Genomic DNA, 15,902 nt, shown 5'->3' with positions numbered 1-15,902 from the left:
CTATTCAGTGTATGCCACTGCCTGCCTGGTGGTGGTGCTGGGGTGGGGGTGGTCCCTGTGAGGTTGCCCAGAACAAGAAAGCTTCTGTTGTATTCAGACTTTTCTCAGTAACCATCTGAGGCCATGCCATTCAGTGACCAGAGATTTCTCAGTGTTACTAGGAGGCCGAGAAGGGAGATGGGTGGTAAATGAGTAACCACCTGCAGAGCCAAGAAACTACCTACCACTGAGGTGAGTTCAGTTATGATGTGTTCCTCTCTAGCAGTTATCTACAGAGCTAGTACTTCTTGTGGTAAGTTCCTTCCTTTCCTAATAGCATCTTCCAGAAAGTCTGTTTTAAGTCAAGGATTGAAGTTGACTTAGTTGTAAGAATAGATATCCATTTCCACATTATCATTTTAGGTAAGAGCTAACAGCTTCCATTGATGCTTGAAGCAGTGATCTTTGGAGATTGTTTAAAATAGCACTGTAATGCAAATTAGGTTATGTAAGCTTTACAGCACAGCTAGAAATAGAGAATAGAAACCATGTGGGACTCTGGGCCAGAGTATATTCCGCTCCCTCCAGCAAATTCCTGTAGGGTCTGGGAATTAAATGAGTTAATACACAGAGTGCTTTGAATAGTACCTGGTACATAGGAAGTGCTCAGTAAATGTTGACTGTTTTTACCATGGCTGGCCAGGCTGTGCTGACAGGGAGTGGAGAAGCAGGTGCATGGTCTGCTCGGATGGGACTGTGTGGGTTGCTTCGTGTACACAGGTTTGGGGTGCTCCCTGGCTTTGAGAGAGGATTCCTAGCATCTTAGGGTCAGATAGACACAGAGCAAACACTTGGTGAGACGTGGCGTGGGAGGTGGCTGCAGATCCATGCTGGATAAAGATGCTTGTGTTTTTGTGTGGTAGTCAGTCATTGGACAGTCTGCTGCCAGGAGTTTGTAATACTTGCTTTGGGATTTAGGTGAGCTTGGAACTTCAAAGGGGTTCAGCTTACAATGTCAGCCAGCTGATTCCAAGTTCCCTGTCTTTGCATTAGTAAGAAAAAACTGTGACTACAGTTAGCCTCAGAATCTGACATTCAGAGCTCACCATTTATTTGGTAGGTGAAGCTAAGTTATCATAAAGCACAAAAAAGAAAACGGAGATTCGGAGGCAGGCTTAGCAGGCCGGTGGCGCAGATGCTGCTCTCAGCATTCTAGCTTCTCTTTACAGTGTCCTGCAACACTTTGGGGGTTAGAAGCCCTGTGCTTGTCACCACATAAGGCCTCCCTTCTGCCTGTTACACATCTGTTTCTCTGTCCATCTACCCATTTATCTGTCTGGACACAGCTGGGAAGTTGCTTTTCAGGGAAAATATATATATATATATATATATATATATAGAGAGAGAGAGAGAGAGAGAGAGAGATGGCTGGACTGAATAAAGGGTGAGCATCTTTGTGTCTCTGGCTCACACATTTGCACTGAACCTCGGGAGCCTCTGAAGGTTGTGGCCGCACCTCTCTGCTGGTGGAGGTGAGCTGAGTGGGGCATGCAGACTGAGTTTGGTGATGCTCTGAGGTTACAAAAACTGTGTAGACATAACTGTTACTTCTAAAGGCAAATAAGATAGATTTGCAGTATAGTCAGGTCTTTGTTAAATTCAAGAAATATTTGTGTAAGTGATGTCTTGGCAGAAGTGACCCCACTCCACTGCTGTGGCTGTTGAGTGGTATCCTTGCCTCATTAATAAACTCTATGGGAAGGCCTCGGGGTTTTGTTTGTTTCATCTTGTCTTAACCAATCAGTAGGTAACACCTTAATTACTTGGCCCTTCTCAGGAGGGTCTTTCTTGGCAGAACTCCGGTGTCTCTGCTGGTGGGTAGCATGGGGATTGCCACCATCTGCGCGGGCTGCTTGAGAGTCAGATTAGCGTCTCTTAGCTGGAGATGTGGTCCCGAGTCATCTTTTCGCTGCTTATGGCCCCAAGGAGGTGAGGGAATGAGCCACTGCCGGGAGGGTGTTCTCTTAGCGCTGCCTAGGGGCCTGGTTTCTCTAGGCTTTGCTTCAGTTTCTCCTCCCTTGATCCTTTTGTGCCATACGGAAGAATAGTCTCTGCATTTACATGTTAGCTGAATGTCCCAAGTAGTTACTGGTAGCCCTCAGGTCAGTTCATCTTGGGGGCCTCTGGGCAGCAGTGGATGGAAGAAAGAGCAGGGGAAAGATGCTAAAATTGGTATCTTGTGTGTGCCAGGCACTTGGACATTTTTCTTACTTCTCAGCCCTCTTCAAGGTGGTATGTTTTACAGGTGGAAAAGACTGACGCTCAGAGTAAAGGGCTAGAGTCAAGCGTGAAACCCAGATGCTTTAAGTGCCAGTGCCTTTTTCTGCAGAAAGCTCACTGGTTAACAGGAAGGTGGTGTGTGGGCAGCGAGGCAGGGCCATGTGGAGCCTCTACAGGGCCTGAACACAAGCCAAGCCAGGGGTCTCACTGTCATAGGGTCTTTGGAGCTCACAGGCTCAGGCCAATCCTTGGATCTGTGCTGGAGTCTAGGCTTTAACTTGAGGTCATTTTAGACCAGTATGCTGGCTGAAAATAGGGCTATTTTCTTTTAGAGTGACTGGAAAAGATCAACAAACTGGAAAGATAGATTGGAAGGCTGAGGTGTGGCTGTATAAACAGAGGAAGCTTTTGTATTTGAGGCTTGTTTTTCTGTTTGAATATTAGTGAGAAATTGAGGTGTATGTTTACATTCAGCTAATGCTTTCTGAGTACACACAGTCTGGCCTGAGATTGGAGGTGGGGGTGTCGGAGCCAGACTCTGAAGGAGAGCTGGCGAGGTGTGGCTCATTGGGGCAGAGGTGGCCCTGGGCAAGTGCTGGGCAGAGATGAGGGTGGGGACAGGTGACAGTGGTCTATTCTGTCGGCCAGGAGTGGCCCCTGGACTCGGCTTCAGGGAAGGCTGTGGGCCCCTCACTAGCGCCTCAGCAGGTTAGTGCCGGCTGGGTCTCTGCTCAGGGTCCGGGATGGGTGTGGGGATGGATACAGAATCCTCTTCAGGGAGAGAGTCTTCCCTGACCCCAAGTTACTGCCATTCTTGACAGCTGGCCATTTTTTGAGCCATGAGCCATAATCCTGGAGGGGGTCAGGGAGAAGAGCCTTCTCGTCAGCCCAGACTGCAGGAGTCCCTGAGCTGTGGCCTGTGTGCGTGCAGCAGCAGCGTCCTCTCCGGGCTGTCACCACGCCCTGCCCTGATGGTCCTGCTCAGAGCAGCAGCAGCGCAGGGATGTGGTTCCCACTCCACAGACAAGAAAACTGAAGCCAAGAGACTCTGAAAACCAGCCAGCTTATTTGTGGCAAAACATTGTGGCTGCTAATAAGTGAGTTTTTGACCACATGGAAGCAATGCCATTTCTTCTGTTTTTAGAGTTCACAGAAGCCTTTTCTTAGGAAATTTGAACACCACCATAACTGTGGGATCTAGTAGTTCTCTCCTTTGACAGATGAGGAAATAGAGGCTTACACAAAACGACCTGCCCAAAAATCATATAGCTAGTAAGCGGCCCAGGCCACCCATCCGGATAGCACTGTGCTCACACTAGTGGTTGGTGTTGGCAGCCTAGTCTGCTGCCTGTCCTATTTTCCAAAACCATTTGGCAACAGTTTTCTCTCCTCTTTATGATGCATTCACCCTACTTACCTTTCTTCCAGACTTCTGGAATATATATCCTGTGTAGCTTGAGACAAAACACAACCTTGCTCTCCCTGACTCGCTCCCCCTCCTCACCAGGGGAAAAGAAGGAAGGCAGACTTCAGATGCCTTCTTCTCTGGCTGCTCAGACATGGCAGCTGGCTGCTGGGCAGGGTTACTGACTACCCATCCTTGGGCCAGGCGGCCTGCTTGTTGTCGTTTTGTCAGCTGCATCGCTGTTTCCACAGACCAACTTTTTGTACCGTCACAGAACCGTGTGATAAAGTGCAAACCAGTAACTGCCACTGGAGAGGTCCCCAGGCCTGGGCGAAGGGAAGGGACATGCTGTTGACAGGTGCTTTTTCTTTGTCAAGCTGCATCCACGTCTGGTTGTCTGCAGTCCTGTTTCTGGCTAGGCCTCTGCTGCTCTAACTGAAGGGGTCATCCTCAGTCACCTTTCCAGAGTTCTGGGGCCAGGGTCTCACTGGGCCCTTCCAGCCTGTCGCTGATCTCAAGTTGCTCAGCTCTCTGACATCTGTGGAGGCAGCTTTATGGAAAGTATGGTGGCTGTGCCATCACCCTGGAGGGGAGTCCCTCCTTCCACAACTGGAATGTGGCCCCTGAAGAGCTCAGGAAAGCGGAAGGAACCTCGAGAGAGTGAGGCTGGTGAAGGGCAGACTTGGAGATACTGTGGATCTCTCTGCCAGGTATTCTGACGGCTTCTATTTTCTTGTCTTATGTGGCTCCAGAAAGGGATAGGTGGTTCTAGTACAGCCAGTTGGGCAGTTAAGGTGGCAGTGAGTGTTTCCAATAAATGCATGTGCCCAAGAGGGGAGAAGTGGTCTTGGGAGTGTCACCGATCACATCTGTGTTCTGTGCAAACTGACAGCCCACACCGCTGGCCTCTTGCCCATAGTGCCCTGGTCTCCTGGCCACGTGGAGCCCAGTGCTCAGCATAGTCAGCACGGAAGGCTGATGAGACTGCTGCCACTCCGGGGACCATGGCTCCCGTCCTGGGCACATGGCCATACTGGAAACATCCGCTGTCACTTTCTCCTCCTAATCACGCTGTGGTGGGGCAGAAGGAGCAGCTGAAGAAAATGTCAGGATTTTCAGCTTAGACAGCTGAGTAGAAGGTGAAACCCGACCAAGGAGCCCAGGAAGCTGGGGGATGCTTGCGAGAGGGACTCCCACTCCATCCAGGAGCAGAGCCAGGCCTGTGCAGACTGAGAACTGAGGGACTCGGAGAGGGAGGGGCTCCAGGGAGGGAGCCGAGGCTTCCTGCAGAGACGGGCATCCACGGGCCGGTGGGGCAGCTGGGTGTCGAGGAGGGCGGTGAGGTGTATGCGTGGAGGTGCTTGTTGATGGAACTGGGAGGGCTAGGAAGGTGAAATGGCACATGGGTGTGCAGTTTGGGGCCACTCTCTGAAAGGTGCTGTGCCCTCAGTGGTAACCACCCTCCAGGACAGTGAGAGGACTCTGGAGGGTCAGTGTGGACAGCTGGATGAGGACGGACTGAACGGAGAGGCTGGTGCAGGTGCTGGGGTGAAGGATGGCGGCTGGCTGCTAGAGGCAGCCAGGGGGTTGAGAGGCAAGGAGGGCATTTCTTCACGTCCAGGCTCCTTGCCTGGGTTGGGCTGGAGGCTGTGGGGCCGGGGAACCACAGGAACCCACACCCAGCAAGGGCACTGGGGCCCCATGTGCAGTAGGTGACGGACGACGGTGGAGCCTGAGACCAGTAGGAATGGGGGGTGGCAGGGACTGCCTCCACTGGGCTGGGAAGTGGGAGTCTGGTGGGCATGGTGCCCCGTGCCCCTCCTCTGTCTCTGGGAAGCTTTTTGGTGATGGATGGAGAGGTTCGTAGCCAGCTCTGCCGAGTTTGCCTGTCAAGGGAGTGGCAGGTACTGGATGGTCCAGGGGCTTCTGCTTTTTAAAGTAATGTTTTGGCCTCTTCACCTGGCAAGAGGTGGAGTCCCTTGGATTCAGCATCTGTAGAAAAAAGTCTTTAGCCAGGGGAGGTATGCACTTGTTCTCCAAGTACTTTAAAGAGAAAAAGGCAGGACTGTTAAGGTTACTAGTGAATCTGCTTTGGGCCTGTTTTGTTCTGCCACCTCTGGCTCATTCCGCCCAGGTGGGCAGGGAGCTCGGAGGAGTTGGTGGGGAGGGGGTGGTGCTTCTGCACGTCTGCAGTTCTGTAGCTCTGCTGAGGAGCAAGAGGCAGTGGTGGTTTGAGCACTTGTCAGAGCCCTAAAGGTCAAGGTTCACTGAGACACAGCCCATCAAACCTTTGGGATGTCCGGGAGTCTCTGTTCAGCCCAGTGGGCCTTCCCATGGGTCACGACGTAGACGGAGCCTTGGGGCTGGTGTCGGTGAATCTTTCGGGCTGTGTGGCCTGTTCGGTGGTCGTGGCCACGCGGCGCTGCCATTGGAGCGGCCGAGCAGTGCACAGCCAGTTGTGGGCCACACTTCTCTGGTTCTGCTTTCCAGTCCCTCTGGCATGATCAGGACCGGAAGTTTCCTCACATCTGCTGCCTGGACCCATCCACCTTCCCACAAGGCTTCCTGCACATCTGGTAGGTGTGCAGCTCTTGCCCAGAAGGACCTCAGGTTTTGAGCTCAGGTGGGTCCTGTTTGGGGAGCGGGTGCTGAAGCGAGGGAAAGCCACGGTGAACCAGCTCCAGAGAGGAACTTGTGAACTAAGGGTGCTGTGGAGGGGTGCTCAGGCATGTTTTAGAAAGATCTTCTGCTTGGGGAAGATTAGGCTTGTTACAGTCTGGACTTTTCACCCAGTTTGCTTACTGTGTTGGCACTCGAGTGGGAAGGGGAGGCCCGCGAGCCAGACAGCGTTTCTGACCACCAGTGGCGTTAGGGGCCCGGTGTTTGACGTGGCCAAGCCTGCCATCTTTGTGTTGCTTCTCTCTTGCTACTCAGAAGTCCCTTAAAGGGCAACATCAAGGAAACCTTGTCTCAGGTCTAATGCTGGCTGAGGGCCTTGGTGTACAAGGGTGAAAAATGCTAGGGACGGGCTCCCCTCACTTCAGAATGGAGTCACCTGGCAAGAGAGCTTTATGCAGGAGCGGGAGGGAGGTGAAGCCTGTGAACTGCTGAGGCGGGAGGCACAGGCTGGAGCAGTCGCTGCTCAGGTGGCTCGCAGACGCCAGGGACTGCAGATCGGACACGGTGCCTGCCCCAAGGTGCTCCGTGAGGCTGGGGCAGTGAAAACAACCGAGCGCTTTCTACTGTCCACAGTACTTTCCCTCAGGGATGTTTCCAGGCAAACGAAGGGCACAGCTGTTGACTGAGCACCGAGGTGAAGTCCAGGGCTGTGAGGGGTCAGCATTTTCCTGTGAAGTGGATGGAAGTCAGGAGGGTGCTGGCTTCAGGAGCGCAGGCCCCCCAGCTGGGAGCGGGTGTGGCCAGCCCCGCATGGCCTGTGGGTTCTCTGGGGATGGAGCCAGCAGGTGAGGGGGTTGGTGCTGCCTGCTTGAGTGAGCTTGTGGCGTCAGGTGAGGGTGGTAGAGTCGCTGAGAAGCTGTGGCTGCAGGGCACACACGCTGGGCTGCTGGGCTCATCTGGCTCCTGGTGGGGCTCTTGGGATGCCAGTAGGTGTGTAACTCCCCTCTAACGCACGTGGCTCGTACCTTCCAGAGGTGCAGCTGGCTATGGCGCCAGGCGTATCCTTGCATGGCAGCTCTGGCCTCACAGGGAGCTTACTTGTGTCAGGGCACCCAGAGCCTTGTGGAGTCGCCCTGTCCTAGCCCACGGTCCTACGCTTTATGCCGTCTGTCTCATTTTCCTGCTTACGGAAACAGATGATGGTCTAAAAGTTCTTTTTTGAATCTAGCTTAAATATTTGTTCTGGGAACTTTTTAAAATTGTTTAGGGAAATGAGTCATAGACAGCTAGAAGACTGTCTTCTCCACTTGTACTTTATTATCAAGGACGCTGCACTTAATTCCCAGTATCCAGCCTCTTCTCTGCTCCCTTCAGGATGGCGTGAGCACCTCTCCTCGCAGACACCCTCGGGCTTAAGTTGTGGTTAAGCTTACACTCCTTTCCTTGTTTGCACTGCACCTTTGAGCCTCCTTTTCACCTCACCGGCTCCCTCAGCTGCGGCCCTGATGCCCAGGTTGTGATGATGGCCCACAGGTGAGGGACAGTTGGGAGGCAGTCAGGTTCCTGAAATACCTTTCACCTGCCAGGTCGGCCCTATGTGGGGGGGCAGGGCTCTCTGCACTGTGGACACGGAGTCCCGCTGGTCCCCTTGTTCCCACTGTGGTGGCTTCTCAGCTGGCAGGGGCCTTTTCCACGTGTCCCAGGAAGCAAGCGTGGTTCTGGACGTCTCATGACCTGTTGTCAACCTCCAGACAGACTTCCTTTCCAGGGTCTTGAGGCCGCAAAGGGAATGCTTGGTCAGGGGGCGCTTCTGTCTCTCGTGATGTCTGAAGGCGTCACGAGCCACCTGCCTCGGGCAGACGTCATTTACTATGGCTCTCAGCAGTGGTGGAGCCTGTTGTCTCCTCAGTACCTGTGAGCTCAGCAGACTGGGGACCGTGTGGCCCAGCTGTGCAGAATCTTTCTCTCAGTGGCTGGCTGGGGCCCGGCCACACATTGAGGAAAAGGCAGGTCTCCTGAAGGAGCCCTAGGTAGGGCCAGGGCACGTGCAGGAGTGAGGCAGGTGGGCCGGGGGAGGGGCTGGCCTATTGGCCCCACAGTCCCGCACCCTGGTCTACCTGCCAGGTAGTAGGGTTCCTGGAGGGTGGCCGCCGAGACTTTCTGCTCACCCATTCCAAGCAGAATTCACTAGGAAGGAGGCAGCCAGTCTAGACCTGAAGCCCTGAGCTGTTGAAGGGGCATCTGTCCCTTACAGAGGAGGAATGGGTCCTGCTCAGTCTCAGCCCTCCCTCAGCCCCAGGACAGGGGTTCAGGCGGTGCTGCACGTAGTTGTGGGTAAAAAGCATTTCTGGTTGATTGCACAGTTACACAGAGGACATCGAACTTGTGGCTAACTAGCTCTCATTCTGGTCTGGTGATGAAGATAGCTTTTAAGAAATCTATTTAAAATACCTGTGATATCTATTTACTGTGTTTTTTTCTGAATACAAAATGTACATAGTATAACTGCAGTGCAAAGTCCTTGGCAATAACTTATGTTGTGTATTATATTAAAAAAACATTGGAGAATGCGAGCCCCGTGGATCGTCCCCGCTCTGGGGTGGTGAGTACACGCAAGACTCTGAGCTGTAAGGCTGAGGCAAAGCCTGCACGTGTGGACTGTCTCCAGTGCCTCGCCCAGAGATGCCTGGCCTTCATCACAGGGACTCTCTGCACCCCGACTCCCACAGGCAGCGTCCACACTGCGGCTCCTCCACACTGACTGTGTTGGACTCTAACAGACCCTCTTGTCTGGCTGCTGCAGCTTGTCTGTAATGCCCTGACATGTTGCATTTTCCTCATTTGGATGAATAAAAATAGCTTCTGTCTTCAACAGCACTGGGCTGGACTTTTCTGTGCAGGACTTACTCTGGCTCTGATGAAAGGGTCAAGTGCAGAGCCACCTTGACCCTCCAGCTCAGCACCTGAGGAGGACAACTATGAACCTTCCCTTCACTGCCGAGGGCCAGGCCTCAGCCCTACTCCTGTTTACAGTCCCTGAAACTGCTTCTCTGCTGATGCTGCAAGTTTACGCCGCCTGAGCCTCTGACCCACAGCTGGCGCAGCGAGTGCTGAGCTGTGGCCACTGCCTCGGCTCGGCGTCTGCCTCTCACACACCTTGCCTCAGTCTTCCTCTTGACCCGCTCTCCACTTGACGCTAAGGCTTAAGAGAGGTAAAGGCAGTTGCCCAAGGGAGAACTTCTAAATGGTGGCAGCAGCTTGATCTTCCCATTGCTCCGTGTGTGAGGTTCTGCAGTAACTGCTCACACCTGGAAGAATGAGAAAGACGGCCGGCAGCCCAGGGAGGGGTGTTGGGGGAGCCAGGCGAGCAGATGAAAGCCCTGGGTGGGCGCATTGATGGGAAGGGGAGCCAGCCAGCTGCTGCTCTCTCCCAGGGGCCCTGCTCCCACCCTGAAACCAGGGTTTCACGGGAGGGGCACTGTTTGCCTGGCTTTGGGCCAGAGAAGGTGGTGGTGGTGGTACCTGGTAGAAAGCACTGAAATCCAAGATCTTGTCACCATGGGCAAGCCTTTTCACCTTCATGTCTGGGGACAGCATCACTTAATAGGGCTGTTCCATCAACTGGAGGGAGACCACAGGGGAAGGGTCGAGCTTAACAGGAGCACGTATGATAGAGGTGAGTGCTGAGGTCATGGCAGAGACGGAGAGGAGCTCAGGAGGGAGACGTGACCTTCCCACTTGAGGTGAGCACCCAAGGTCATGGCTCGGCTTGAACCCAGGGTTTTGGTCCAGCTGTGCCCATGGGTGCCTGCTCAGTTGCCTCGGTTGTGTCCGACTCTTTGCGACCCCATGGACTGCAGCCCACCAGGCTCCTCTGGCTGTGGGGATTCTCTAGGCAAAAGCACTGGAGTGGGTTACCACTGCCTGTTCCAGGGGATCTTCCCGACCCAGGGGTCAAACCCTCATCTCCCGCATCGCGAGCAGTCTTTCCTACTGAGCCACCTGGGAGCCCCGGTGCGCCTGCAGTGAAGCAGTGCGAGTTTATTCCCACCTGCTGCCCATGTGGTCATCTTAAAGCAGCTGCCCTGCTGGTCGCTGGGAGCTGAGAGACTGCAGGGTCTGGGCCAGAAACCTCTCCAGGGGCCAGATTCCTACACCTACAGCAACAGGGGAAGGGCAGGGCTAGGTAGCGCTCAGTCTTTTGTTCTGGAACTGAGCGCCCCAGCCACTCTGAGCTCATCTGCCTTAATGAAGCTGAGGCGGCGGCCTGAATCCCAGGGTCAGAAGCGCACCTCTCTGAGCAAGTGAAGCACTAGAGCCCTTCACTCGTCCGTCATCCAGATGAACCAGAAGGCCCGAGAGGCCAGGCAGCTCCTCCCCGGGCACCTCCTCTCTCTGCACAGCTCCTGGGCAGTTCAGAGCTGAGTGCTGTCTGGGATTTAGTTCTAGAGGGTTTTTCTTTCCTTCACTCCCCGCATGGGGCTCTCTTGCCACCAGGACTTGGGGTTCAGAACAGACGGAGACAGCATTCCTGGAGACTGGGCGGTGGATCCCTCCTGCCTTTTGTTCTGAGCTGCCTTCAGCCCACACTGACAACAAGAAGCCCCTGGAGATCTGCTCCACAGGCTACTCAGCCTGTCTCATGTCTTGCAGTCGAGGAAGAAGTGGAGCCCTGGTCACATGGTCAGAACCAGGATCCAGTTTTCCAGCACGAAGTCTCATGGTCCCTGCTCTTCCTACCACGGTTCGCTCCAACCATCCTCCTTCGCCCCGACTGACCTTCACAGCCAGGCTTCTTGAAAGCTACGCTCTGCTTCAGCTTCCTGGGGTGCTAGTCTGGCCCCTCTGCTGCACGCAACCACCTCTGCATCTGCACACACACACCCCCCCCGAGCTCCAGCAGTTTCCCAGTCACCAAACGACCAAACCACTTCATCCAGGCCCACCCTCACCCGAGGTGGAGCTCATGCATTCTCTCGGGATGACCCTGGTCACTTTAGGTCTGCCAAGGGTGCCTTTCTGCTGACAGGGCACAGCTGCTGAGTGGACGATTTGTGCAAGTCCCTATCCTCCTCACACTGTGACCCTGGGGCAGGGAAAAGACGGGCAGGCCAGCCCTTCTGGACTCTTGACCTGGTTGGCCAGGAACATGGATCCCAGAAATGTGCCCTCTGGCCTTGAGCAGTAAAGGGTCCCACCTGTCCTCTGGAGTCCCTGTGCTGGCCTTCGCAGAGCTGCTGTCACAGCCCAGCCACTTGCCAGGCCCCGGGCCTGCATCTGGGCCGTGGAGAGAGGACGGGGCAGGGCTCACTCACCGCCTTCCCTTCTCTGGGGCCTGCAGCTCAGCCTGCTTCATCCAGAGGCTGGTGTGGGGGTCGTGGAGGGCAGGCCAAGCAAGCAGGGGCCGTCGGGTTGGGGGAGCACTGCTCTCTTCTTCCTGCTGCAGAGAAGTGGGTGAGGTGGTGAAGGACGGCCGGTCTGGGAGCCGCCTCCTGGGGGGCTGCAGCATAGGAAGACCAGCGGTGGTCGGAAGGAGCACTCTCCCGGAGAGTCTGAGTACTGACCACTTCTGCCCCTCGGCTGCTTGCCCTGCACGTGCACATCTGGGGCCTGTAGTGCCCTCTTCCATCTCAGCCTGGTAAGATGCTTTTGTCTTTTAGGTCTTGCCACTCCCTCACCTCCATTAAGACTCCCCTAAACCTGCAGCACACGAGTCATGTCTCACCTGTCACCAAAGCACTTTGTTTCTCCAGGACAGACACTGCTCACGAGGAAGGTGCCGGCAGCAGCCCCTGGGGCACAAAGCCTGTGTCTTCTCCCCCTGCCTGTGTCTTCTCCCCCTACCCCGCCACCACTGCCACGGGCCTGGTGCGCACGGCTGCTCACTCACATCTCAGCCCAGAGCGGGAGCGGGGGAGGAAGTGGGCAAGAGCATGTAAGGATAAAACTTGTTTTTACAAAGTGATGCTGTTTGTACCAAAATATTTAATGAATATGCTGTTAAAATAAAACCAACAAAAGAAAGAGTAATACAATTTTACTGGTTTATATTTCAATTCATAAAGTTGACACACGGAAACTACCCTAGCACAATGTCCACACACCTAGTTTTCGATGGGTGCAGAGCTGTTTTGGTAACTGAACAACAGGACACAGACAGCAGTGGAGGGGATGGTCTGGGGGATCAGGGGTTGCCGCTTGTTACCTCCCTTATCACAGATGACCTCAGCAAGTGTTAATACAGCCAACAGGGAAAAAGATACAAAACCACCCAAGTGTCTTTATATACAAACCAGTGCCTCCTGTAACCAGCTACTCCACTCTGCACGCAGAGAAGACGGCAGAATCATCTGCGAGACAGCCTGTCAGCATTATCACTATATAAATTAAAAGTCTAAAGTTAGTTTTTTAAAAAAGGTGCTAAAACCCCCATTCTATAGTTTTGAAGTGAGAACTTGCCGCCCATCTGAAGAGCAAGGCTCAGAGCAAGTGCTCTGAAGAGCACTGGCCTCAGCCCAGGGAGGGACCAGGCCAGCAGCACGCGGGCCTCCTGGCATGTGCGTCTGCCCAGCCTGACATTCACACACACACTCTCTCTCTCAGACACACACAGAACTCGAAGTCTTTCTCACTTGTACAACCTGTTGTGCAAGAACACTAGGAACCTTGAAGGGAAGGTGCTCTTCACAGCTCTCACAACAGCAGGGTGGAGAGCAGAGCCCGACAAACCTTGAATGAAATAAGTGCTCAAATAACCACATAATTAACTTGTGCAGATCAGTCCTAGCCTGGGATTTAAACACTGTCAGTTGGGTGCACTGGGAAAAAGATATCTACACACACACACACCCACACACCCACAGACACATTAAGCAAAATAAGATTTGTCCACGTTATGATTAATCCAGTCTCACAGTCGATCAAGTCACCCACCCCAGCACTGTGGAGTCATTTGGCAGCTAACAATAAAAACAACAGAAACTATGAGAGTTGCATAGAATTGATCAGAAACATGTGAATAATGCCAAACCCAAACCTGTGCATCGTAGAGCTTAACAAAACCAGGTGGCTTCAACTACAACCACGAAACCCTCCTATTTAAACAAAGTGCTTCTCCATGTCTACCCAGAGGACCCTCTGCTGGCACTGGAGCAGGTACTTGAGTTACTGATCCCCTGCCCTACGTCCCCCTATATATATATATATTTATATATATATATTTGTATGTGTGTGTGTATTAAAAAAAAAAAAGTTTAGAAAAAAACCAACAGCCTGAACGATCCCCAAACTCTGATAACGTCAACTCGGATGTTGGGCTGGGTATGAGCTGACCTAACTGGGAAGAGGCTGGAGGTCACACGGAGGAGTGACGTTCGGAGTGTCCAGAGCGGCAGGCGAGTCGGCGAGCCTGTTAGTATCAGCAGTGAGGAGGGCCTCACGAGCTCTGGTTCACAGTGACCTCCCGACAGGCTTCTATGGATCTGACTTACGGACATTCTGTCCTGGGACATGTCACAGAATCACACATCTGGCCAAAGAAGGCAACAAAAGGTGTCATGTTTTCTGAAGGGTCTGGAGGCAGCAGCTGCTCTCAGCAAGTTTCTTTCCCTTGAACCCCGGTTGCCGTCTTTATGGAACTCAGTGTTCGGTTAAACCACGTCTTCTTGGCTGCCTGGACCTCGTTGAGGGCAAGGCCTAAATGGTGCTCCAAGTCCTGGAAGAGCAACAATGGGCGTGAGGATGCTGGTCTCCTGTGCAAAGGACACTGCCTCCCCAGAGCTGAGCCAAGGCAACAAGTGAAATCTGTCTCCTCCTGAGACACCTCTGGAAACAACCCCCCACCCCCCGCCCCAGCTCTCAAAACTGGCACAGAAAGATCTGGAGGGCCAAAAGCTTTGGCACCTTTTCTAGTTAAGACCTCAAAACAGCCTCCTATCTGAGCATCTCACCCTGCATCTACCCACTGCACACCAGGAGTCAGGCCGAACGCTCTAGCTAAGAACGCAGCATTAATTTCCAGCAAGCACCTTAGACGTCTAGACCTGCTAGCAAGACATGTGAGACGCTTCACAAATCTGGACCTTTCGGGCAGGCCCACTGCTCCATCTGTGCTGCTGGACATGCCATGCCCTCTGCTGGCTCAGTGTTCCTCCCCTTCACCAGCTGCAACCTCTGTTCATTCTCTGATCAGACACCACTCTTGGTGAGGCCCTTTCTAATTACCCGGACAGTCACCCAAGCCACGTCTTAGCTCTGCAGCGCCAGCAGCTGAAATGGGGCCTGGGCAAGCAGGTGTCTGGTGATGAATGTGATAGGGAGACCAGGTCTTCAGCTTTAGTCCTAAACTTGGTTCCCCCACGCTCTGCGCTTGGTGCCTGCCCTGTGCTCAGCATGGTGCTGCTGGAACTAGCCGTGCAGTATAAAGATGAACAAAATAAGTCCCAGTTTCTTCAGGAAAGGAGGCTCAGATAAATTAGGTAGTAAGTCCTAAGGCACAAAGCTGGTTAAGTGACAGGAGCTGGAACATAAAAGCTGGTATTGTGAAGCCCTCAGACACCATGCTGAGCCCCTTCTGTACATTATCTTATTTAGTCTTCAAAGCAAACGATAAGAGTGACCCTCATCATCTCCACTGGCAGCTAAGGAACCTGAAGTGTAAGGAGGTTACTAACCCAATGTCAAAGAGTTTGGTCGTGCAGCTGCGATTTCAAATCATGTGTTCTCTCTCCCACCAGAAGGATTCCAAGTTTGATGGACAATTCTCATGAGAAAGCCCAATTCTTAGGACAGGCTAAATACTAATTAAACGTCCACTAGTACATAACAAGTAACAGGCTTCTTCCCAGGAGGATTATGGTCAAAGTTTAAAAGGGAAAAAACCCCAAACCGTCAATATCATTTCTGGGGTTTGCAGCCCAGAAAAACATACCCTCACGCAGGTCTGGGCCCCCTGAGTCAGGGGCAGAGGGCTGGCGGGAACCTGAGGCTGCAACCGTTACCTGGATCTTGCACTCCGCTTCCACCAGCTGCAGCTTGGTCTGTGCCAGTTCTAGCTCCATCTCTCTCAGCTGGTTCTTGAGTGTTTCCTTCTCCTCATCTGTATCCTCATCCACAACTTCCTTAGCTGAGCCCATGCCCTTTATGCGCCCTTCTTTGTTGAAAAATTCCCGGCAGCGTTCACAGTCATCTACTTTTTGCTGAAATTGAAGGTCAGATGTGAAGAGACAAAGGAGACGTGGAGGTGTGAGCATCTTTCTGGGGAGCCTGGCTGAGCACTATAGCTTCTGAAAAACTACGTTCTTTTTGTAAACTGTTAGATGACCTACTGGAAAAATCACCTGGGATTACATACCAAAAACCATACACATACTGTTATGTCTTGAGCCAATCATTTCACGTCTAGGAACCTTAGCTAAAAAAATGAAAAAGGAGCGACGAGATAAAGATTCAAGTACAAGGAATTTCACTGCAGAATCAGAGACACAAAAAAGGGGTGGGGAGATAAGCTATCGCTCCTGGGAGAAATTACATAGGATGTGCTGTATTTATACAACAAGTATGCAGCCTCGGAAAGGTTTTTGAGGAATTTTTCATAATTTGGTAAAAATGTTATGGTGCT

General features: G+C 52.9%; 1 protein-coding gene across 4 annotated transcripts in view; it reads right to left on the bottom strand.

Annotated features, from left to right (window-relative positions):
- Positions 1–12,305: 12,305 nt before the first annotated feature.
- Positions 12,306–15,902, bottom strand: part of RABGAP1 (RAB GTPase activating protein 1) — a 161,533-nt gene continuing 157,936 nt past the window's right edge. For all 4 annotated transcript variants that reach the window (XM_040225081.1, XM_040225080.1, XM_040225082.1 and 1 more), the window contains 2 exons: positions 15,283–15,480; positions 12,306–13,997 (listed from right to left, as the gene is read on the bottom strand). In XM_040225081.1, coding sequence (XP_040081015.1) covers positions 13,875–13,997; positions 15,283–15,480 — 321 coding nt within the window. In that variant the 3' untranslated portion in view covers positions 12,306–13,874. The remainder of the gene's footprint in view (positions 13,998–15,282; positions 15,481–15,902) is intronic.

Source organism: Oryx dammah, unplaced genomic scaffold (assembly GCF_014754425.2).
Source record: "Oryx dammah isolate SB20612 unplaced genomic scaffold, SCBI_Odam_1.1 HiC_scaffold_25, whole genome shotgun sequence".
NCBI classification, from domain to species: Eukaryota; Metazoa; Chordata; class Mammalia; order Artiodactyla; family Bovidae; genus Oryx; species Oryx dammah.
This window is presented reverse-complemented; position numbering and strand designations above follow the sequence as displayed.